General features: G+C 36.5%; 1 protein-coding gene across 1 annotated transcript in view; it reads right to left on the bottom strand.

Annotated features, from left to right (window-relative positions):
* Window positions 1–23,498, bottom strand: part of slc1a7a (solute carrier family 1 member 7a) — a 52,955-nt gene extending 29,457 nt beyond the window's left edge. Inside the window, exons 1-2 of the mRNA XM_056472447.1 lie at window positions 23,169–23,498; window positions 14,450–14,529 (exon numbers count right to left, since the gene is read on the bottom strand). Of these exons, the coding sequence (XP_056328422.1) occupies window positions 14,450–14,529; window positions 23,169–23,303 (215 nt within the window). The 5' untranslated portion in view covers window positions 23,304–23,498. The remainder of the gene's footprint in view (window positions 1–14,449; window positions 14,530–23,168) is intronic.
* Between the last annotated feature and the right edge of the window lie 3,464 nt (window positions 23,499–26,962).

Here is a 26,962-nt window from a genome sequence, read left to right as displayed (position 1 = left end):
AAGATTTATTTAACAAATTTCTAAACATAATAGTTTTAATAACTCACCTCTAATAACTGATTTATTTTCCCATTAAATAATATTTGATTAGATATTTTTCAAGACACTTCTATACAGCTTAAAGTGGCATTTAAAGGCTTAACTAGGTTAATTAGGTTTACTAGGCAGGTTAGGGTATTTAGGCAAGTTATTGTATAATGATGGTTTGTTCTGTAGACTATCAAAAAAATATAGCTTAAAGGGGCTAATAATAATGACCTTAAAATGGTTTTAAAAAATTCAAAACTGCTTTTATTCTAGCCGAAATAAAACAAATTAGACTTTCTATAGAAGAAAAAATATTATCAGACATACTGTGAAAATTTCCTTGCTCTGTTAAACATCATTTGGGAAATATTTAAAAAAGAAAAAAATATTCAAAGGGGGGCTAATAATTCTGACTTCAACTGTATATCTCACATTAACATTTACAGTACATTTAAGCATCGAGCAGACACTTTTATCCAAAACTACCAACAACTGTGGATAATGGCAGCTGTCAAACCAGCGAAAGAGCAATAATGTCGAAGAACCGCACAGTACTGCAAAATACGCCACAAGTCAAAACACACAGTACACACAGCAATTCATTCATTCATTTTCCTTCGGCTTAGTTCCTTTATTTATCAGGGATCTCCACACCGGAATGAACCGCCATCTATTCCAGAATATGTTTTAAATAGCGGATGCCTTTCCAGCTACAACCCAGTACTGGGAAACACCCATACACTCTCACATTCACACACGTATACTACGGCCAATTTAGCTTATACAGTTCCTCTATAGCGCATGTGTTCGGACTTGTAGGGGAAACCGGAGCACCCGGAGGAAACCCACACGAACAAGGGGAGAACATGCAAACTCCACACAGAAATGCCAACTGACCCAGCCGGAGCTCAAACCTTGACCTTCTTGCTGTGAGGTGATCGTGTTTAATACTGTACATATTATTAAAATACAGTAATTTGTCTACAACTGACAGTCAATTGAAAACCTTCTGAAATATCCTGAACATAAAATGTTGAATTATTGAATAAGTGACATATGTTGAAGTTATAAAAATATGAAGAGTCTCACAATGAAAAAATTATTGTATAAATTTTTTTTATTATTGAAATTCATTAAAAGGTTGTGTGTGAGTAAACAAGCATTAGTGGATTGCTTGATTTATTTCACCTCATACAATTACTAATATTGTTTAAATACTGCATATTGATATTTATTTTCCCAATAACAATCCCCAAAAATAAAAACAGGAACATTTGAGAATAGAGGTGTGAAGCTACACTGGTCTCACGGTTCGGTTCGGTTACAATTATCATGCTATCGATTCGGTTCAATTCGATATCTCGGTGCATCACGGTGCATTGACGATGCTTTCCATACAGTTTTATATTTTCTTCACAGTACAACAATTCTTGTATTAAAATGTATAAATATATTTATATACTATTTGTAATACAATTTTTTCATTTAATACAAACAGTCAGATTTATAAACTGTACCTTTAAACAACATGAGCATTTATAGCAAATAATATAAACAAATATAAATATCCCGCTCTCTTTCTGAGCCTTGTCTACCAAGTTCTCTTACCCCCCTTTGATTGGTCACATGCTCAATAAAAAGGGCTGCGATTGGCTCTTGCGCGTTGGCACTGTTCACAGGTGAGCGATACTGATAAGCGGCAGCAGCAATCACAGCTGATCCATGATAGACACGATGGAGAAAACTCTGCAGGCGCACTCATGACTTTATCCAGAAGTATCGCTGTAAAACAGCCGAAAGGAGAGGAAAAGTCATGCCAGCAGGTCAAATGGGCCACAGTGAGAGAGAGAGAGAGAAACGGACTTTATTTTATTCTCTCAATTGCAGCGAAATAGGGTTTCTGCTGTAAGTGTCAGGGAAAGACTGTCCAGCAAACACACATGCAGTGAAACTGTACAGTTTCTGAGTTTTTAAGTAGTTGTAGCAATGTAAATACTCGCGCTCGCCTCCCTCAGCGCATATGAGATAAATGATGTCAGTACGTAATAACCGGTTATGATTATTACTGAACCGATACCGAATTGTCCACGTCTGCATTGTAGGGCACCAAAGAAACAATTCATTTTGACACCCTTATTTAAGAAAGTTAAGCTCATCTGACAACATTTGTAAAAAAAATGCTTAACATAAAGAAAAACTAAACAAGGTCAAACTCAACAATCAAAAAAGCAATACACTTAAAACTTGTGTATTATATGAGCTGTACAAGTGCCATTTTCAAAAATTGTCAGACATCAAATTTTCTCGTCAATGAATTTGCAATTTTACACAGAAAAGGCATTTTTTCAACATTTTGTACAATATATTTATTACTTTTTTCAGTTTGCATATTACGACAGATTACAAAGTGACAGAATAATAATCACGTAGACACAGCAAACATTTTGCACCCTATTCTCCCTCCCACCAAAAAAAAAAAAAAAGCTCTGACTTTATTTTGATGGTCTGTTTGTTGAATTTAAGTTACATTGCATCTACATGCCAGCTAATTCTTAATAGATTAGTAGACTGTAGACTGTGTAAGTTGTGTAAGTTGACATGTACCTGCAAAGTTACTGATAGTACTGTTGAAGGAGCAGTATCAACAGATATTAAGCAGACAGTCTACTAATACGCAAATGAACCATCAAGTGTTGTCTAAAACAAAACAAAACAAAACAAAACAAAACAAAACAAAACAAAACAAAACAAAACAAACAAAAAAAAAAAACACACAAAACAAGAACAAAAAAAAAAAGAAAGAGGGATATGTTTAAATCAGGTAAAGAGGGTTTCCCAAGTCTGTTTAGACTATGGTACTCCTCTACACCCTCAGAGCTTGTTCTTGTAGCAGACTGCCAACATTTACATTGTACTTATTAAGTACAAGAAAGTTATTAAAAGGTCTCCAGATATCCTCAAAATCATTTTTTGACAATGTATGTGATCTTTTCCATTGACATACAGTGCCAATGCACTGTAGCATATATACGCACACCCCTCACAAATCTGTCTTTTAAATTCATATTTTTTTAATAGGAAGCTATACAATATTATATTTGTGCATATACATTAGATTAGTCAGTGCTAAAGCCAAATCTGGGGCTTTTCTAACAAAATAACTTACGATAATGGTCCAAAAACTAGTACAGCGATTTATTTGTTATAGAAAATATTCAAAACAAATAAAAAAAGAGGAAAAATCTTGTTGACATTTTCATTCATTTATTTTCTTTTCGGCTTAATGCCTTTATTAATCCGGGGTTGCCACAGTGGAATGAACCACCATCTTATCCAGTACATGTTTTACGCAGCGGATGCCCTTCCAGCTGCAACCCATCTCTGTAAAACATCCATACACACTCATTCACTACAGACAATTTAGCCTACCCAATTCACCTGTACCGCATGTCTTTGGATTGTGCGGGAAACCGGAGCAACCGGACGAAACCCACAAGAACGCAGGGAGAACATGCAAACTCCACACAGAAACGCCAACTGACCCAGCCAAGGCTCGAACTGGCGAACGTCTTGCTGTGAGGCGAAAGCACTACCTACTGCGCCACTGCGTTGCCCTAGTTGAAATTTTGTAGGTTGTAAATTTTTTTTTTGGCAATATTTAGCTTGAATTTAATTGTATTATCTTTCAATTTTTAAACGTTTGGTGACTAAAATATTATTATAATAAACATATCTGTTTAATAAATCTGTTTTGTTTAAATGCACCAAAATACATTGCCTATATTCACTGAGAAATGGATAAAAATATTCAATTTCAAAATGGGGTGTACTCAGTTATGCTGAGCACTGTATGTGACGCCATTTCTTTAATCCACTTTCCAATTCGAGCTTCATTTATATTTTTCCAATTAAGAGCAGTAATACGTTTAGCTTGTAAAATAAAGCAACATTTAATAAAGCAATAAAACAACGTATTTAAAATTAACCTTCAAATGTATAAATAAATACATCTTTATAACTGTTTGTTTAATTCATGTTTCAAATGCTGATAAATCAAACTGCAAAAAATATATTGATAAATAATTTAAAATGAATTTAACATGAGTTATGAAACTGTCTATTTATTTATACATTTAAGTTATTTTTAAATGCATCGTTTTATTGGTATATTGAATGACATTCGTTCATTTATTCATTTTCAGCTTATTCCCTTATTTATCAGGGGTCGCCACAGTGGAATGAACCGCCAGCTATTCCAGCATATGTTTTACGCAGCGGATGTCTTTCCAGCTGCAACCCATCACTGGGAAAACAATGACATTTAAAAACAATTTATTCATTCATTCATTTTTCTTCGGCTTAGTCTCTATTTCAGAGGGCGCCCCAGCGGAATTAACCATCCAAAAATACTTTAAATTAACACAAATATATATATGTCCATTTAAATTGTGCTTTATGTATATAAATTTTAATGCTTCAATTATTAATTTGACAATTTGAGTCTTCTTATTTCTAACCACCTCCTGGTCCTCCATAGAAAATTAGTAGTAATCAACATTAGTTCTGTTAACTGAATGTGAACGCAAAATAATCCTTTAAATGATTGTTGCCTTTGCGTTTGAGCTGCACGCGTGTCAGTCAGCTGTGTGTGTGTGTTCATGTGTGTTAAGCCCTTTGCTGTCTGACCTGCATGTGTTTCTGCTACAGACGGTCAGCGGGACTTCAGACCATCTGGAGCTTTCTGAAGCACCTCTGCTTGACAAGAGCATTAGCCTAATCCTGCCTGGAGATGGGAAAGTCCAGATAAAGGCTCAGTGCTCAACCCACTCAGGTCACATCGGTGTCATTTTTCTCAAGTTCGACAAAGTAAACTACGCCGTCATTCTGTATACGGCAAAACATTACCACAGGGTGAACAGCATACACTCAAATAATGATGTTTACTGTTTGTTTAAAGTACTTATATAAAATAAACAAAACAATTCTTTAGGTTTTTTGGGGGACAACTTAATTGTTTTATGTTCAATCCACTTAAATTTGTAAAAAGTAATAGGGACATGCTTTTTCATGTTTTTTTCATGTGTTTTTTCAATTGTATATACAAATGACAGCTTCAAGATGCCTCTATAGTGGGATTCATCGCTCTGGTGTGATTTTTTCCCTTGACGTTTCTGTGAGTCTCTTTTATAAGCTCTCATCTTTCTTATTTTCTATTGGGTTCAGGTCAGGAGATTGGCTAGGCCGATCCAGCAGCTTTATTTTCTTTTCCGAAACCAATCAAGGGTTTTCTTGGCTGTGTTTGTGCTCATTGTCCACCCTGATTTCATCTTTATCATCTGGTAAAGTAGACGTCGGACTGAAGCAGCTAATATTCATTTACATTGACAAGAAGCAGGGCTACTGAATAACCACTGAAAGATTTCAGCTGCTGTCTTGCCCTTCCATGCCTTTTTTATAGCCCTCCTTTATTCATGTGTTTGATAATTTATCCCTATGTAAGTTCATTTTATTACACATGATTTCTAAAATAATTAGTTTTGTTTTGGGGGGCAGCTTAATTGTTTTATGTTCAATCCACTTAAATTTGTAAAAACTAATAAATTAACTTAATTCCTTCATGTTGTCCCAACACAAATTGATTGTGCTCAACCCAGAATTTCTTCAATTCTGAGTTATATTTCAGTTCATTTTTTTTGTATTGTATTTTTTTCAATTGTATATAAAATGACAGCTTCAAGACGCCTCTTGGAGAATGGAATTTAATTCTTCGTTTAGGTGTGATGTTTCTGTGGGTCTCATCTATAAACTCTCATCTCTAGTTCTTCATTTTCTATTGCGTTCAGGTCAGGAGATTGGCTGGGCCATTCCAGCAGCTTTATTTTCTTTTCTGAAACCAATCAAGGGTTTCCTTGGCTGTGTTTGTGCTCATTGTCTTGCTAAATTGTCCACCCTGGTTTCATCTTTATCATCTGGTAAAGTAGATGTCGGACTGAAGCAGCTAATATTCATTTACATTGACAAGAAGCAGGGCTACTGAATAACCACTGAGAGATTTCAGCTGCTGTCTTGCCCTTCCATGCTTTTTTACAGCCCTCCTTCCTTCATGTGTTCGATAATTTTGTCTCTGTGTAATTTCATTTTATTACACATAATGTAATTTCTAAACTAATTAGTTTTGTTAACTTAATTGTTTTATGTTCAATCCACTTAAATTTGTCAAAACTAATAAATTAACTTACTTCCTTCATGTTGTTTTAACACAGATTGATTGTGCTCGACCCAGATTTTTTTCAAGTCTGAGCTATATTTTAGTTCATTTTTTTGTTCTCAATTGTATTTTTTCAGCTAGTTCTCACAGTATTACAAAATAAAACACAACATTATCTATAATGTTGTCTAATTTCTGAAAGAATCTGCAATTTGAATGAATAAGATGAATTAGTTCAATGATATATTTATAAAGAAAGCCATTTACTTGCTGATTTAATCAGCCATTCACTCAAAAAACTTGCTGCTTGTTCAAACAACTCATTTAAAATGAGCTGAAACAACACAATTCTTGAGAGGTTTTTGGGAGAACTTTATTGGTTTGGTGTTCCAACTGCTTAATTTTTTACATTTTTTTAAGTTAACTTAATGCCTTTGTTTTGGGACAACATGAAGAATTTGTGGAACCCTACATTTTTTACAGTGTATGATCAGTCAAATGTATGAATAAATAATTAATTATGAAGTTTAGCACCACATACTGGCAGTATTAGTTACTTGTTTATTTTTATTTAGTTACACTTTAAAAAGTAAATCCTTTTCCCTAAAATTATTCAGTAGATGAACAAAGTGTATAATTATGAAAATCGATTTTGAATTGAATTTTGAAAATTATTTTTCCTGGATAAATATATTTCTAATGGAACTGTTGATATGAACTTGACCCTTGAAACCTCAAACAATCCAAACATACAAATAAAGGAAACCAAAAACCAAAAATTGATGTCTAATATCAATGGAACGACACAAGGAAAAGGTACTGAACTACTATTTAATATTTTGTAAAAAATACGTTTTTTTTTGTAATGAGAGCTTCAAGATTGTATTAAGAATGAAGCCACATTCATCCCTCAGGTGTGACTTTTTTTAATTCAACAGAGTCTAAAAATCTTAAAGTTTCTTTGAGTCTTGTCTACAAACTCTAATCTTTAGTTTTTATTTTCTATTGGGTTCGGTTCAGGAGATTGGCTAGGCCATTCCAGCAGCTTTATTTTCTTTTCTGAATCCACCCTAGTTTCATCTTCATTATCTGGTAAAGTAGATGTTGAACTGGAGCAGATAATATTCATTTACACTGATGAAGGGCAGGCCTGCTGAATACCTACTGAGAAATTTCAGCTGCTGTCTGGGCTTTCCATGCCGTTTTACACTCTATCTTCCTTCATGTGTTCGATACATTGTCCCTGTGTTTTGTTTTCTTTGTATGTATGGATTACTATGGATAAGATACGGACATCTGGTGAAAATTTCCAGTCAACAGCTCGTTTAGACATGTTCAATACTTATTTATACCCGTTGTATATACAGTCCTATAACGCTGAAGGATTAATTGGAAATTCTATCATTTACTTAAACCCATGTTTTTTCATTCATTTTTGTTTAGCAGAACATATATTGGTAGCCAGTATTAGACATTTTTTTTCACATCTCAGCTGTAAGGACCACATATCTGCCATCATTTGTGATGATAAAAAAGACATGCCTTAATCTTGCAATTTTTCCCCATATAGATGCAATCATTGCGCTATGACATCAGCAGCACCCAACATGAAAAATGAAAAGATGTCCTAAAGCAGACTTTTTAAACATGTGAGAGGATTATCTACATCTAGTCTATGTATTAAAATGTAAAGTCAAAATGACAGGAAATGCAGATTTGGACCTGACTGGGGCTCAGAAAGTGCTATGCTATCAAATGACATCTATCATGTAGACCAATAAGTGTCATCAAATGCCATATTTTTCACTGAAATAAAAATAATTAAAGAAATACATCTATTTGTATCTCAAATTGCACACCTAATGTTTATACATATGAATTTATGCTCTCATTCTTATTCAATAAGGTAATTTTGTATATCATCGTCAGTTTTAAATAAAAGAAATTATTAAAATACAGACTGGAACGCAAAAAAGTAAAGTACCTTTAAATCCTCTAACAATCATTACAATATATATTCAAAAATGATGAACCAGTGATGTTCACAAGTATACCCTTACAAAAACATAACTATATGACAAAAACACAAATTAACCATAGCTTTGCTACACAACATTGTAATTGTAGGAAATCTGTGGTTATACAAATGGTAATCATTACATCAAAAAAAAAAAAAAAAAAGAACAAACATGGTAGTTGGACAGGTATACCTAATAAAGTGGGCAGTGAGTAAATATATATACTTTTATTTGTACCGCTGGTAAATTCTGTCAAAGTTTTTCTTCAAATGTAAATAAATGCTGAGAAATATTTTTCCACAATGAAGCCTCTTGTATGTTGTCTTATCTTTTGGAAAAAAAACATTTCCGGTCAAAAACATACTTGCCGGATGAATAAAAGTAGCTTTAAGTAAGAATTTACCGGGGGGTATGAATAATTTTGTGCTTGACTGTAATGTATATATATATATATATATATATATATATATATATATATATATATATATATATATATATATATATATATATATATATATATATATATATATATATATAGACTTCTTGTCTTGTCTTGCTGACCAGGTTTCAGACGTGCACTCCAACAAACATTTGAATGGACCATCAGACACTATTTCACTATTTAGACTGGTAAAACAAAAGTAAGATACAAACAAAATCATACATTTGGGGAGAACCACCACAAAAAACACAGCTTAATTCATTCAGTATCTGCTCTATTCTTTTTTTTTAAGTAGCCTCCCCCAGGGTCCTAGTGCCCATCAATTAACAATTTTGATATATAAAGATGGGACATTTTATTAAACAATCACACAAAAAGTCAGAAACACAAATGGCATGGGTTAATTCTGTTTAGAAATGAATTGGTGTCATAAAATCACAAGTCTTGATTTAATAGTCATAAGCTATAGGGAATAAAAATCACAAATCTGACACTAGACAAACACTTTCTAAACACATGCAACACTAGGGCTAATAGCGATAATAAATATCAGTCAAAATTCAATATTGTGCATCCATAGAAAACACCATCAATGTAACATATCTGACAATAAAATAATGCAGCATAATAATAATAATAATAATAATAATAATAATAATAATAATAATAATAATAATAATAATAATAATAAGCAACCATAGTTTCTACAAAATAGTATCAAAAGTGAACTGAATATCAGTTTTTACCTTTTTTATTTGTAAGTTATTAAGTGACTTGTTCATCTTCTTTTTAATTTCAACATGGTATAAAAAGCAATTAGTTGCCTATACTTAAAAAAGCCCAATGCATTCAAATAATTAACTCTTTGCATAATCATAAAAATGAAGTCAGGTCAACTTAACAATTCAACTTAATGGGTTTAGTCATGTTTTTTTAAGTGGCTTTTTACAGTTTACATTTACAGACATTTCACTTTCACCTTTCAGAGTAAACTTTCCATCAATATCAGGCTTTTACTGTAGTAGTTTTACATTTAAGTATCTTTACTCCAGTTTTGGTGTGTTTTATTTCTTCCTAACATTGCTTTTCTTACACATCATAGACTCTACTTTAATGATCTAGGCGCAAAGGCTAAAGGCCCGTGCACACCGGGAGGCTTTTTGCTCACGTTTTCCATCGACGTTTAACGTCTGGTGACTAAATGAAGGATGCCAATGTGATTGTGCACACCATTGTTACGCCAGGCGTAAAAGCGTCATTTTTAAATAAACGCCTCATGCTCGTTTTTTTTTTTTTTTGACACGCTGCTACAAAACCTTCTCACCACCAATCAGATTGGCACTTTTGTTTACATGTATGGAGCTGCTGAAGTTACAGTAAACAGCACTTAGAGGCACTCAATCGCGAAACTGTCAATGAGAGCGCACATTGAAGAAGATGCCCAGAGGTGATATGAACGTGGAGCTGCTTATTGCACTGGTGAACAATAATCACTTCTTCATCGCTAGAGCTAGAGCTGCTACTTGAACCATCTATGCTTGTTCGAATAGCTAGTAACTTTAACAACAAGCAAGCGTGTCACGTTTCTGTCTTCTTCTACTGTGTTACAAGTGGGTGTCAGAAGCTTAAAGTTGTGTACTGACATCTAACATCAAAGAGTGATTTTGCATATTCTTCTGCTCGATGCCAGTGAAATTCGCTTGGGTTTGAATCCGGAAAAACATCTTGAAAAAAGCTGATGATAAACACAAATGAAAAGCGTCCCGGTGTGTACGAGCCTTAAATCGTAGGGCGCAAAAGCATTACGAGCGTGTCCGAATCCACTTTTGCTATTTTGAGGATGGAAAAATATGCTCTACACCCTGGCGCATGGTCTAACAGTGCTGTGCTTATTCTCTTAATGAGTTATAGGTGTGTTTTGAGCATAACATGCATTAATCCAATCAGAGTCTCATCTCACATTCCCTTTAAGAGTCGGTTGGATCGCGCCATGCTGCATTTGCTGTTTACATGGAGAACTTTGTAAGTGGAAAAACTGAAAGCTTCACTAGTGAGAAAATAGTTAAACAGACCATCTGCAGCGCGAGGATAAAGAATGAGCCTCCTCCATTCGACCTCTTTACTTTCTCTTTACTTTGCTTTTCTTTACTCCTTTACTTTCATGGAGTAAGGAGACAGTGGAAACTCACTCCACTGAAGACATCCATTAGCCGACATATTTACTTGTTTGTTAAGCTCAAAGATTTGTTTCAAAACTATTTCTAAATTCAGTTCTAATTTCCAGCAAACGAATAAATTTTCAATAATAACGAAGTGGGGTCAAAAACTCTTGTCCTATTCTTATGCCCTATATGGTAATGCAGACGTCTCCAAAACCCCACAGGTGGACAAATCTGAGCTTGTTTTTATTTACACAAACATAAATATGCATGTAAAAAAGAATACTGCTAATAATAATAACATTATACAAATGCAGATTGTCATGAATAAACTGAAAAAGCCCCCTGACATGAGGCATGGAGGCAGTGGTTTTTATATTTATGTAGAAAATAATAATTTTTGTAACATTTTAATCCTTTATTTTTTTTATTTGTAAAGATATTTTTGTGTTGTTATACATCCTGTGTGCATTAAGCAATGTGTAAGCATTTGGATTTGCATAGGCGCATAACTAACATGCTCTAAGCTGTACTTTAGACCTACCTTTAGCTGGTCAATGGTGCAGTCTATTTGAGTTCTTCAAAATAGCAACACGCAAACAATGCGCCTTAACACACCTCTATTTTAGACCAGCACACCCATGAGTCTACAAAGTGGTGCAAATGGATTTTCTATTTAAAGAATGTGTTGTTAAAATTACAGTTGCGCTGTTCTGCAAATAACAATACATCGCGCAAAACATGTCTTGCGCCTTACTGTGCCGGAGTATGATAGGGCCCCATGTGTTTACTATATTAAATTTGCATAATAATACGCAGCTAATCATTAACCAGATCCTGTCAACCCTAACAGTACATGTATATAACAAATATTTTTAAGTACATTAACATAATTCTAATTGCACACTATAAAATAACGTCATACAGTGCTCTCTCCGATAATCGTGAATGTCATATTCCTATGCAATTTCCCTCAGGTGATCTTTTGAAAGGGTTCAGGTCTCTGCGTTTGTGTGGCCATTGATTAAAGATCCTCATGGTGCTGAAATGCACACACAGATGAGAAATACAGGGCTGCCTTTGATTGTGACTGGTGCGCTCATCTCATAATCTGGTTTCCGCTTTTGCTGGTAGGCAGATGGCATTGAAATGAGGACAGTATACGCAAACCCTGCTGTGGGCCCTATAAGCCCCAGCATACCATTTGATTAATATGTCTTTACTATTCTTTTCATACCAGCCAAAGGCATTGTGAGACCCTTGAACACAGCAAATTCTGTCTGTGTGCTGTATAATGTTTTCAAGCTGCATTTTTTAGTTAATTTCACAACTTGCTATACATTTGTTTCAGTATTTATATTTAAACTTATATTCAGATTACCACAATTCTTATGGCCCAATTCTACTGAGCAGTTGGTACAGTAGAGTATGGTTTGCATTTTTTTCAGTTTACACTCTCAAAAGTACCTAAATAGCTAATTAAAACCACGTTTTTGGGACCATTTTGTGAGGGTATCTAGCACAATAGTAAGGTACCAATAGAATGGAGCTAAATCAGCTGCTAAACACTATTGGTTTACAGAGAATCATTACTTACAAACCAGAGGAACAACAACACAGGAAGTGCCATTGTTCAATACACAGTTAAAACATTACACCATAATAATACACATGGCAGCATGCAGCAATGAAATTTGGTCAACCTGAGCTCAAACAAAACTTCTACATCTCTTTGTGACAAACCAAGAAGCAAGAACAGGATCTGCTGTACAGCATGTCCTCCATTGTTGTTCCCAGGCCTTTCACATGTTGAGTCTATATTTGCGAGCACTTGCTGCTCATTCACATTTTAAATGATTAACTTATATGGGCAAAAAAATATGCACATGTTGTTGTTTGTTAAAAAAAAAAGGAATGTAGATTAAGCAGGCCATGGCACCAGAAACTGCAGGGACATGGGTCTGATTCCCAGAGAATGATTGAATGAAGAGTTTGAAATACTTTATTGTCTTGGACTCAGTCCTCATATAACCAATCCAGACTCATCTGAAAACATACTCCTACATACATCTCAAATACGTCTCAAAAGGTATGCTTTTTTTTTTGCAGTTCTCAGATCTAAAATTTCTGACGCGAGTGCCAGTAGCACTTGTTCTACTGGCGTAAATCCACCAGAGGTCACTGTCCACTGACTGACTGATGAACTGACCGATCGACTGACCCACCCTTCTCCTTACCTAAACCCAACCAATAGTGTTTTCAAAAGCACAGATTGACCTGCTCACCCACTTCCCTAAACCCATCCGCAGTGTTTTAAAAAGCAATCCAGCAAAAAAAAAGCCCTCGCAGTACCCTGATTTTTACCATGTTTTCTAATTTTACCACATTCTCACCCTGGTATTCTCACGCCACAAGTCCGCCAACGTACACGGCAAGCCACTGAACAAACTTGTAACAGCGGCAAAGCCGTCCATATGGAGTAAAGTGGTCAGCTGCAAGAGCAAAAAGTGTTCGTTTTAAAGACGAAATGCAGCCATACATTCCTCTGGCTACATAATTCGTGATCTCCAGAAATGTATATAGGGGTATGTTTTCAGAATGAGCCTATCTTGCATGTACCACAATAGACAACATGTAACATTTACCACCAACAGTGACATTTAAAAATACCATCAAGTTAGTTTACCATTTAAAATGCCAATGGATAACCAGTATAATGACTTCTTGTAGTAGTTACAGCTATATAAAGGAACACTATATTGTGTTCCCAATAGAAGTCATTCATCAATTGGAAATAAAACATGACTTGGATCATTTGCTATTACTTGTGCATTCCTATAAACCAACAACTCATAGATTGACTGAAGTGATGTGTATTCTCTTATACCCATGACTTTCATGGCAACTTTGACATGAACTGAAAGATTGCCATACTAAAGCCTGCCTACAGGAATTTAGTAAACTTCCCAAAACTGCTTGATAAAACAGCAACATGAGATTTTCTGTAAAAGGAGAGTCTCTGTAAAAAAAATATAGCCTTTGTTGGTTTGAGCAGAGATAGTCAATGTTGGCTTTCCAAGTCAGTGTTCGGTCAATGACCATCCAAATATACTTGAAGGTATCCACTTGTTCGATGCTGTCATCACCTAGTCTTTTTAGGTCTAATATCGTTTTTCCCAAATTGACGGTGAATTGATTCATATCACACCACTACACAAATATCCCAATCTCAGATTAGCACTAGCAGATAATGAAATTGATAATTACTTAAAATATATTAAAATATAAGGAAGACATGATAGGAGAGCGTACAGAACCCTGAGGAGCACCTTTAATCTGACATTAGATAGTGTATCATTTACTTTAACACTTTGAGTGCGATGAAACACACGTACAGTTAAAGTCAGAATTATTAGCCTCCCTATATATTTTTTTCCCCAGTTTCGGTTTAATGGAAAAACAAATTATCTAAATTTCTAAACTTAATTATTTTAATAACTAATTTGTAATAACTGATTTCTTTTATCTTTGCCATTCACAGGAGGGCCAATCATTTTGACTTCAACTGTATATATTTATATATCCTTAATCTTACCTGGAGACCACGAGAGGCAGGATGAGCATCTTCAGCATCCGCATCAGCAATTCTCCTGGGAACTGAAAGTACTTCACCTCCTTTAGGAAACAAAAAACACAATAACACAAAGCTTTAACTTGCTGTGATTTACTGGACACATAAAGCACAGACTAGCGGTGGCACAGTGGGTAGCGATGTCGCCTCACAGCAAGAAGGTCGCTGGTTCGAGTCTCAGCTGGGTCAGTTGGCATTTCTGTGTGGAGTTTGCATGTTCTCCCCGTGTTGGCGTGGGTTTCCTGCGGGTGCTCCAGTTTCCTCCACAAGTTCGAAGACATGCAGTATAGGTGAATAGGGTAGGCTAAATTATCCGTAGTTTATGGGAGTGTATGGGTGTTTCCCAGTGATGGGCTGCAGCTGGAAGGGCATCCGCTGAATAAGTTGGCAGTTCATTCCTATGTGGCGACCCCAGATTAAAAAAGGGACTACGCCGAAAAGAAAATGAATTAATTAAACCCAGACCGATTAAACAAGCAAGATTTCACTGGTTGCTACAGTGGAATGAACCACTAATTACTCTGGCATATGTTTTACTGGTCGGCGAGAACATGCAAACTCCGCAGAGAAATACTCTCTGGTCCAGTCGTGACTCAAACCAGTGACTTTCTTGCTGTGAGGCAACTATGCTAACCACTTAGGCACCATGCCGCAACAGTCAGCTCATTCATTTTCCTTCGGCTTGGTCCCTTATTTATCAGCACTCGCCACAGCGGAATGAACCGCCAACTTCAATCTATCATATGTTTTACACAGTTGGATGCCTTACAGCTGCAACCAAGTACTGGGAAACACCTATACCAGGGGCGTTGCTAGACATAAAGCTCTACTGGGGCACGTACCCCCTTCCCCCAACCCCATATGTATTTATATGTATTTATGTATATATATATATATATATATATATATATATATATATATATATATATATATATATATATACATACATATATAGAAGAAGAGCAGCGCGTGCGAGAGGCGGGCGTGTTCTCTGCGCACACGCGGAGATGCGTCAGTTTGCTTTTTGATTACACTGCTTTCACCAGCGTTGGTTCGGTTGCACATAGAGAATAACGTCTTTATTTCGGAATTACCACTCTTAATAATACACTTGCATATGAAGTAAATCATATCTTAATACATTTACTGGGGCACTGGAGATTTTAACTGGGGCACGTGCCCCAGTGAATTGGGTCTAGCGACGCCCCTGACCTATACGCTCTCACATTCCCACCCACTCATATACTACAGTCAATTTAGCTTATTCAATTCACCTCTAGCGCATGTTTTTGGACTTGTGGGGGAAACCAGAGCACCGGGAGGAAACGCCCAGAACATGCAAACTCCACACAGAAATGCCAACTGACTCAGCCGGGACTCAAACCATGACCTTCTTGCTGTGAGGTGAAAGTGCTAACCCCTGAGCCACTGCGTCAGCCGTTTAATTTACATATCAGTACTTTTTTATCACTAGCCACTGTGGCTAGTAGTTTTCCAACATTACTACCCATTCGCCATTTTTACTAGCCACACTTTTGTTGTTGGAAAAATAAATTTTAAATGCATAAATTTGACTTTGACATGCTAAAATTACTTGATTTAGATGTTGTGTTGTGTCCACATGCCTCCTCATTCATTTCACTTTTTGTGTGCTGTGTATGAGCTTGCTCAATGAGCATAAGCAAACGGGTTGTCGCAATGCAATTAGTTTTTTTTTCACATGACTTTTTAGAGCTCAAAGTGAAAGATTTACTAAATTTATCTCTGACCACATAAAAAATAAATAATTATTTCTTAGCCACAGATTTGAAATGTGTCAAAACAAGCAAAATATAGCTGTACGCACTTTTTATTTCAACAAAACCTTTTAAAAAAAAAAGACATTTAAAAAAGTATTGTCATGTATCTAAAATATGCATAGTAATCTGTCCAGGCTAAAGGTCCCCGATCACCAGTTAACTACACATAAACGGTTAATCTCATATTAAAGAAATATTATTGTAAAAATGATAATTAAACTATATTAACAAAAATAACTTTAAGCAAAAAAAAAAAAAAAAAGCATACCGTGTGTGACAATGAAAGGATGTACACGCGCACACGGTTAATGTTAGGCCTGTTAATAATCTGTTCAAATAATAATTAAAATAAAGCAGTGACCGCTCTTGCATACAGAATGTATACAGTATAAAAGTATAAATCTCGAGCTCTTGAAAGCAGCAAGACTGTGGGTGCACGATCATCGCTTTTTGTCCAGTCTATTTCAAGGAGAACCGATCGCACCAGTTGTGTTTCCTCTAGGCACGGTAGCTTCGCGCAAGTAAACGGGAGCGCGCGCACTTTTTAACAGTCGCGCGCATCGCATCGCCTGTGCGCGCGAGTGATGATCCTCTCATTTGGTATTCACCTGCTTTCTTTTGCTTGCGTGAACGCAGTTATTTTTGTCAGTCTTGCAGCTTCTTGATTCTAAGACATTTGCACGAATATTGGGCCATGCTTATTGCAGAACCTCTGTCTAACCCGCCACAGCTAAAATCTACCCTAATTTGGCTGGTTTGCAGGTGTTAATGTCATGCCCTGATTATTATCAATGTACTGTTATTGTAATGTCTTACCGTAAAAGTACAAAAAACACCTGTGAGAACAGAACCTGGTAATTAACAGATACTTTTTACAGTGTAGAGTCATGTTGTACAGTGAAACAGCACTATTTAGAAAGAAACACTGCTGCCCAAAGGCACTCCTAAAGCCCGAGTCTTATTGAAGAGCATATTGTGTTGAGTGGGCTGAGAGACATGATGCTGGTGTTAAAGAGCTTACAGGTCTGCATGAATTAGGGGGAGGGAACGTGAAGCTCAGATCAGGGCTCTTGTCCAAGCAGCATCAGGATCAATGCTGACAAATGGCTGCCATTGCTATCTGCTGTGCTATCTGCTAATGCTAGTGTTAAAAACAGCTGGCACTGAGCCACTACATCTGCCACTGGCATTGCTGAGGTAGGCCATGTAAAGTCTGTAAAGCTGCCATTTGGCGTAATCTAAACGGACAGAGATACACTGATATAATGATCAAAAAGATTTATTACAGAGTGTAGAACAGCAGTTTAATGGTCAAATCATTAATTTATTCGGTCGAATACAGATATATTGTGGAATATTTTTAACCAATGAGCAAATTATATATACACTGCATAAATTCTGGGTTCCATATACACTGCATAAATTCTGGGTTCCACACTATGGATTTGTTTTGGGAAATCATGAAGCAATTAAGTCAGATGCTTAGTTTTTACAAATTTAAGTGGATTGAACATAAAACAATAAAGTTGTCCCAAAAAAAAAACCCTCAATAATTGTGTTGTTTGATTTTAGCTACGCAGTTAAACAAACAGCAAATGTCATCTTTTTGAGTGCATAATATATCATCCATAGCAAAAAAAAATATATATATATTTGAAATTATAAATATACAGTTGAAGACAATTATTTGCCCCCCTGAATTATTAGCCCCCCTGTTTATTTTTCCCCCAATTTCTGTTTAACATTAAGAATATTGTTTTCAGCACATTTCTAAACATAATAGTTTTAAAAACTCATTTCTAATAACTGATTTATTTTATCTTTGCCATGATGACAGTAAATAATATTTTACTAGATATTTTTCAAGACACTTCTATACAGCTTAAAGTATACAACTGTATATATATATATATATATATATATATATATATATATATATATATATATATATATATATATATATATATATATATATATATATATATATATATATTTCCCAAATTATGTTTAACAGAGCAAGGAAATTTTCACAGTATGTCTGATAATATTTTTTGAGTGCATTTATACAATTTCTCATAGTATTTTTTTACTATGGATGATTGATTAACTGTCAAGAATATATTTTGTTCATGTTTCTAAAGTACTTAAAGTGGAAGTCTGTTAGGCTCCTTAATTTATTTGATCAAAAACATTCAAATGTTATGCAATACTTTTACAATGTAATATTCCCGTTTTTATTACATTCAGCTTTGCCATCACAGGAATAAATTTCATGTTAAAATGTATTTTATTATAGCAAATTGTGATCTGCAGTCTCCTTATTTTATTATTTGTTACAGGGAAAAGACACAAAAGTCTTTGGGTTAAAGCCTTCCTCAGAGTGTCAGCTGTTGAAAATGTCTTTATTTTAAATATATAATATTTGCCAAAAATGACTGTAATGCTTGGTTTGTGTTCTTTTGGCTTTCAGTTTGTGCGTCCATGTTTTGCCAATGTAGGTTGTTTCTCTGGTTTGTTTCTAATGGCTACCATTACTGATTACATTTACCTGTGTCTCGTTTAGTTAATCATTGCCCTGTGTTTCAGTTCAGTTGGTCAGTTTCTGTAGTGATGATGATAGATTACAAAATTCTTTAAATATATAAATCACGGTAATAAATTTTAAGATGAATTCCGAGGGATCAAGTTTGACTGCCTATGTGTAAGAGACAGAATCGTTTCGCCAAAGTAATGCAAATTGTAAGGTCTAGGCACATTAAGTCCAGTGTGTAAAGTAACAAATTACAAATACTCAATTACTGTAATTGAGTAGTTTTTCTCTGAAATTGTAATTTACTAAGTAGTTTTAAAAAATGTCTACTTTTACTTTCCCTTTAGTACATTTTTAGTTCTGTATCGGTATTTTTACTCCACTACTTTCCTTCAACCTGCAGTCACTACTTTATTTTTTCTTATCTTTGGAGATTAGGAAAATCAGTCCTGTGATTCCTGTCCAATCAAATCGCACATAGAAAGTAAATCGCATCATAATGAACTACCTTCAACATATATGCGATTGCAGCAAACTGTTTGGAAGTATTAAAAGTGTTCCAGAAGATGTTCAAAATCTTAAATGGCCTTAAACACCCAGCTGGCACAAGACGTCAACATTACTTTAGATTGACTTTGTTCCTCAACATCGTGGGGATGTTGCACTTTGTTTGGAAATGAAAATAATTTTGATGTCAGAACTGAACATCAGACCGACGTCAATGCCCAACATCCAACCTTAAATCAACCAAATATCAACGTCTAATGATGTTACAGCTTGGCATTGTGTGGATGTCACCACTATGATGTCTATCAGATGTTGGATTTTGGTTGCCATACCAGACAAATAAATGTCAGTATTTGACCTCAATATGACGTTGGTTTATGATGTTGACTCAACGTTGGATTTTGGTCACATTCCAACACAACCTAAAATCACCCAAAAATCAACATCATTCGACGTCGTTATTGAAAATCAAAATAATGTTGTCATTAGACGCTGGCTAGACATTGAATTTTGGTCACCTGACATCACAACCTAAATCTAACCTAATATTAACATCTTATGATGTTGTGTCCCTGTAGGGCAATAACTAAACGCACTACAGAATGTTACGTTTACACGCACATCCACAAATTGCATGTAAACGCATCAGCTTTAAACAGCGTAATACTCACTACTCTTGAGTACGTTTGAAAGCTCTACTTTTTACTGCTCTACTTTTACTTTTTACTTTTTACTGACTGCCTATGTCTGAAATATAGTATCTGACATTGTGTAATGAAAAACAGATCAGCGTCAATGAATCAAAAAGAAGGTGTATTTAGGAAACACCACAAGCCAATTGTAGCTCAAAGGTGTTTAAGAGGCAAAACAAACTTTCCAAAAAGTTTAATTTGGGGAGCTGTTTCGAACTTCTGAAATAAACGCAGTCTCCAGAGCACCCGAAGGGAATCTCACACCAACATGGGAAGAACATGCAAACTCCACACAAAAATGCCAATTGACCCAGCCGAGACTCGGACCAGTGGCCTTTTTGCTGTGAGGCGACAGTGCTAACCACTGAGCCACCGCGTTGCCCCTTTCTAGCGGAGTTCAACATGTTATTTACAAATAGGAGGTGGAAAAACATATAATTTCTTAATTGTGTACAATGCAGCAGTTATATCCTTCTCTCTTATCATTCTGTCCCACAAATAGACACCAAAAGACTTTGCCTACTTCAGCAAGCCATAGACCATGAGGTAAATATAGTTCCTCATAAACCTGACTAGCAGCATGAATGGTTTACAGGAGACGGATGAGATTTTCAACTTGACAGATCCTCCCAGCTGTAGTGCTTCAGCGTTTTAGTTGATTGACTGATAATCCCTCCGACAACTTGATGCCTGCTTTACTTATGACCGAGAGCTTTGATGAAGTGCACATCTCACTCATCCAATGAACAGTTGGTCAAATAAACAGACTGAAGACAGAATTTTGTCCAATAATAAACATAAGTGTTTAGTTGCATATAGTTCCATGACTGGGTTTAAAACTCAACTCATAGCCATTATGCGTTGATTAATGATGTATAGCAGTGCACTGTAAAAAATTTTATGACAAAATGTCAAGATAACAAATATTTTGATGCCGCTTTAACTCATTCTAAAAAGTTAATCAGGTTTCGACAAAGTTTTTTAAGTTATACAAAGTTTAACTTAATATTTTTAGTCAGTTTGATTGATGTACTGTACATTGAGATGACTAGAAAAGTTAATTTGATTCAATTAAATAAACACAGCAATAATGTTTTACAGTGTGTTACTGTAAAACTAAAGTGATATCTTTTTTAAATCTTGTATTTATGTTTCTTGTATTTTCTTATATATTCCAAGATGCTAATAAAAGCTTGCATGTAACATAATTTGCGCCTAAATTTGCATACATGATACTTCAATACATTTAATCATGTCAGTTTTATATCTTATATCTTCATCTGCTGTCATACTAGAGCTATTCAGTTAACCTTTAGCAAATGACAATGATACAGTCTTAGAATATTTTTGGCTCCATTGAAGAACCATTTTTGGCTCCCCCCTCCAAAATTCAGTTGACAACTTATTAAAATAGGTTTTCTGCTCTGTAGTTCATCCGAAGAAAAAAAAAGTTACTAAAATAAATACTAAAATGCTAAATACTAATACTAAAACAACTAAAATAGTTCATCCGCTACGTAAAAAGTTTGCCGGAAAAAGCCGCCTTTCCACTGCACACGACAAACGACAAGCGTCAGACCCGAAGTCATTCACTTCCATTAGAAAGTAGTCCGGATTGGATATGTTTGCGGCCGGAAGTTGTTGAGAATTTTTTCTGTTATTTAATAAATTTCACATTTATTGTATTTTATTAAGGTCTACTCCCAATCCTAAACCCAACCGTCACAGTAACGTAAAAACAGCAGTTGTATCGAGTATTATTTATGTTATCTATTAAATTACCCAATAAATTGTATTTTCTAACGGCTACTCCCACCCCAACCCTAAAGCCAACTGTCACAGTACTGTAAAAATATTAATTATTGTTATAAAGTGTCATAAAAAAATGCTGCTTTATTAATGTACATATCGCACTTCCGGCCAGCTGTATATCCCATCTAGACTTTACCGTAGTCCAGGAGCTGCGTGGAGTTCCGATTATCTCCGTATGCGGAAAATTCTGATTCTATTTGAGCTGCAGATACGTTGAAATATTTCAACTCCTACGACTAGACCGAATGCGTATCCGTATACAGTGCTATTTTTTCATCATCTTTTGAATCAGAGAAAAAGTCTATTCATACATTTCTATTCATAAATGAGTAATAAAAAATATTATTTATTTAATGTTGTCTCCACAATCCCTCCAAAGTTTTTAGAGGTCTATAAGTTTCTAGTATTCATCCATTCATTCATTTAACCATGGTGAACACACAGAGAATAAAGGCTTTAGCTTTTGCACTCCTTTATTTCGGACACTGCGAGAATCAGTTTCCCATGGTGCACGACTAAACTGAAAATTCTGTGCGACTGCCACAAGAGGGCATATTCCAACAGTCGTGTCCAAATGTTGTGTGCAGTGGAAAGGCTGCTTTAGTTGGCGGTTCATTCTGCTGTGGCAACCCCTGATAAATATATAAGTAAATAAGGGACTAAACCAATGGAAAATGAATGAATGATTGAATGTAGGCAAAATTTTATTAACCAAAAGAACAATTTTCCTCTAAAGAGCCTTTAGTGTAATGGAACGGTCCAATAGATGTTAAAGGTTCCTCATGGAACCATTGATGCCAGTGGAGAACCTTTAGTTCAAAGCATTGCACACTCAAAAAATGGTGTTTGCCGTTTGTTCAAATTACTTATTTAAAATTGAGTTGAAACAACACAATTCTTCAGGTTTTTTTGTGACAACTTAATTGTTTTATGTTCTATCCACTTAAATTTGTCAAAACTAATAAGTTAGTTAACTTAATTCCTTCATGCTGTCCCAACACAAATTGATTGAGTGGAATCCAGTATTTTTTACACTGTTAAAAATGCAGGGTTCCACACAATTCCTTCATGTTGTCCCAAAATAAATAGTTAACTTTTTTAAAATAATTTGTACACATTTTTTTCTATTATGTTTTTACAAATTTAAGTGGATTGAACTTAAAAAAATTAAGTTGTCCCCCCAAAAAAGGTAAAAATTGTAGTTTGAACAAGCAGCAAAATTAATATTTTGATTGTACAGTGTATCAGAAGGTGGAAAAGTAGGGAGACTGCAGGGAAGACAGGGAATGCTGGGTGTTTACTGGTTCAGCGGGTTACACCAGGTGTGGCGATCCCAAACTAACCTGCTCGGAGAGATGTTTGGAGCGCAGGAAGAATCCCAGCAGGCATCCGATGACCACGGCCAACACCGACAAGATGAGGAGGCCGTTCTGTTGGCACACATTTTTAACACGGCTCCACACCGCTCCCAACGCCATGCTGACACGTCCACGTCTCCAGGCCACTCAAACAGCCATACAAACACCCTGTCCCAATTGCACAGACCAACCAAAGGGTTAAAAACAAACAGGCAAACAGGAAGGTTCCTCCAAGAGTAAGCACTTGTCAATCCACCGCTGGTCACTACTAAAGCCCATCACCCTTCACAGTCAGCCACACACTGTGCTACTCTCTCAGTGTGGGTCAGTGCTGTGTGTGCCCCTCCACATCCTCTTACCCTGTTCTACAGCCTGGCCAATAGGGGGCTCTGGGACAGCTGGTGCTTTTGTCCCAGAGGTTAATACCGGCGATCCTATTAGACCCGCACTGCATTAAGCCGATCTGAAGATGGATTAAAGATCTCCGAACAATTGGAAAGGGGATTGTTTCGTGTACGTGTGAAAGATGAAAATTAAAACACATGAAGACGAGGCAACCAACATCATTCAGTGAAGATGTTTAACAGAAGGGCATTTGAACTTAGTTGGTCAAGCAGTTGCTCTGTTTGCCAATGGGCTTTTACACCCTCCGGTGGAGGATGAGCAACAGTATCTGACTCTTTACAGTCACTCTGTTTCAATTGAAAGGTTTTGACATTTGAGAATGCTAAATATTTGGTCACACTTTACAATAAGGTTTCATTAGTTAATGTATTTATTAGAAAAAGTCAAGCTAAAGTCACTTTTGCTCTCTAAAGACAAATTTAATTGGACGTTTCAACCTACAAGGTCTTCATCAAGTCACACAGGAAACACAAGAGAACTCAGGATATAACCAACACACGCTCATTCTGAAAACATAGCCCCATATACATTGCTGGAGATCGCAAATTATGTAATCAGAAGTATGTATGACTGCATTTCGTCTGTAAAATGAACTCTACAGGGCGGTATGACGTTGTTCCTTTTCACGCTTTAAAGCTGACCGCTTTCCTCCGTGTGGATGGCTTTCCAGCTGTAACCAGTTTGGCCAGTAGCTCGCCATGTACGTTGGCGGACTTGAGACACAGAGAGAAGTTGACCACGATGATGGGGTTCGAGTCTGGTAAAGAATGGTTTCAGAATGCAGGTTAGACAAAAACAGAAGCCAAAAAATAAAATAAACAAGTAAATAACAGGGTGAAGACAAAATCTGAGAACGTGGTAAAAAATCAGGTGAGGGCTTTTCTTTTTCTGGATTGCTTTTTAAAACTGTCGGCTGGGTTTAGAGAAGTGGGTGGACGGGTCAATCGGTGCTTTTGAAAACACTATTGGATGGGTTTAGGGAAGGAGGAACGTTGGTCAGTCGATCGGTCAGTCAGTCAGTCAGTCAGTCAGTCAGTCAGTCAGTCAACAGTGGCCTCTGGTGGATTTACGCAAGAACAGCATGCGCAAATGGCACTCTCATTCTCACTCTCAGAAATTTGAGATCTGAAAATGTGTACACCACCCTCTGGTGGATTCGCAAAAACAAAACCTGCAACAAAAAAAGTAGCTCCTGGGACTTATTTATCCAGAAATGTACGTTTTCAGAATGAGCCTGGATTGGATATAACCAAACGCTAAACATCACACCTGCAAACAATGATCACCCCAATTAACCAATGAGTCAGTAAATAAGAAAATTTCACAATTCGAAACAAACTCCAAAAAACAAATTTAAACACCCAAATTTGAGATCTCAAAAAGCGTAAACAGCGACCTCTGGCGGATTCGCGAAAACAAAAACTGCAGAAAAACATGCCACTGGGACGTATTTCACGATCTCCGGAAATGTCCGTGGAGTTACGTTTTCAAAATGAGCCTGGGTTGAACATATCTGGCCCAGTTCAGGCTCAGTTATGGGTTATTAACTTGGCTGAGACTTGGCCCAGATATGTCCCATGTTTGGACCTTGTCTGGAAGCCAGACCTGGTCCAGTCATGTACCATAATTCACTGCGGCATGTGGGCCAAGCAAAAGCTGATTGTGTCGGCCAGAGCTGGGCCAGAGATATTTTGCTGTGTGGGTGGTACCACAATATGTAGTTGCATCCACAAATGCCAGTTAAAACTGTACTGTGCCAAAAGGAAAGCTCAATGTTAACAGTGTTCAGAAACGCTGTCGACTTCTCTTTGCTCAGAGGCATCTGGGATGGACCATCACACAGCGTACTGTAGTCAGATGAATCAGTTTCATGTATTTTTTGGGGAGAAATAGAGACTGTGTGCTCCAGACCAAAGAAGAAAAGGACCATCCAGACTTTTACCAGCAACGAGTCCAAAAGTCAGCATCTGTTATGGTATGGGGTTGTATCAGTGCCCTTAGCAAAGGTAATCTGCACTTCTGTGATGGCACCATTAATGCTGAAAAGTACATAGAGATTTTGCAAAACCACATTCTGCACACATTACAAAGTCCTTGCTGCAGAGGAAAAGGATACAGGTACTTGACTGGCCTGTCTGCAGTCTCAACCTGTCTCAAATAGAGAATGTGGGGCACATTTTAAAACGCAAAATGCAACAACAAAGACCCCGTACTGTTGCCCACCTTACTGTACTGTTGACCCTGACATGTTTGTCAAGTTGCCAGATATTGGATGAAACTCATCACCTTACACAGTTGATGAAATTTTCAAATCTCAAAGATTTTTTTACCTCAATAACCCCGCAGTATTACCCCGTCTCCTACCCTGTCTCCCAGAATTTATTTAATACACCCCCCAAAATATTGGCACTCACTCATGTTAGTGCTGTCAATCTGGCAACCTGTGTTTGCATAGTGTCATCATAGATGGGGCCAGGTGAAAAAGTGTTTTGATTTTGGAGTGTAATACCTAGTTCAACCCCTGGGTGTCAATCTTACATTCATTTTCTTTTTTCGGCTTAGTCCCTTTATTAATCAAGGGGCGCCACAGCGGAATGAACCGCCAACTTATCCAGCACATGTTTTACACAGCAGGTGCACGTCCAGCTGCAACCCATCTCTGGGAAACATCCATACACACTCACTCACACTCATACACTACAGACAATTTAGCCATCCCAATTCACCTGTACCGCATGTCTTTGGACTGTGGGGGAAACCAGAGCACCCGGAGGAAACCCACGCGAACGTGGGGAGAACATGCAAACTCCACAAAGAAATGCCTACTGACCCAGCCGAGGCTCGAACCAGCGACCTTCTTGCTGTGAGGCGACAGCACTACCTACTGCGCCACCATGCCGCCTCAATCTTACATACTGCACTTTTAATAAATGCTGAACAAGTTCATTTTTACTTCGCATTACTGAATAAATTAACTTACATCAACTAATGACACCTTATTGTAAAGTGTGACTGCCATTTGTTGGTCAGCCATGATTCAGATTAAAATATTACCAGTTTTTAAGTATGAATTTTCCACACGAGTCGGAGTTGATGAAGAGTGAACGTGCCACACAATCCATTCTGCACAATCCGCACATATAAACACAGAGAAGAGTGGCTCCATTGTTACTCAAGCAGAGTAAACTTATGTCATGTGAATGACACCATCTTTTACATTCACAAAACCCTCCATTATGCTGCGAGCGTGACATCAGAGATTCACTGGGTGGGATGTTCCTCTGTGAGCCCCTCCAGCCGGGCCTATTGTCTGTCCCACAAAGCCTTGAAAGACATCCCTGCATCTTAGTCGGCTTGCTCGCCCTTCGCAAGTG

The sequence above is a fragment of the Danio aesculapii genome, chromosome 2 (genome assembly GCF_903798145.1).
Source record: "Danio aesculapii chromosome 2, fDanAes4.1, whole genome shotgun sequence".
Classification (NCBI taxonomy): domain Eukaryota; kingdom Metazoa; phylum Chordata; class Actinopteri; order Cypriniformes; family Danionidae; genus Danio; species Danio aesculapii.
The sequence above is the reverse complement of the archived record's forward strand: the minus strand, read 5'-3'. Positions and strand labels throughout refer to the sequence as shown.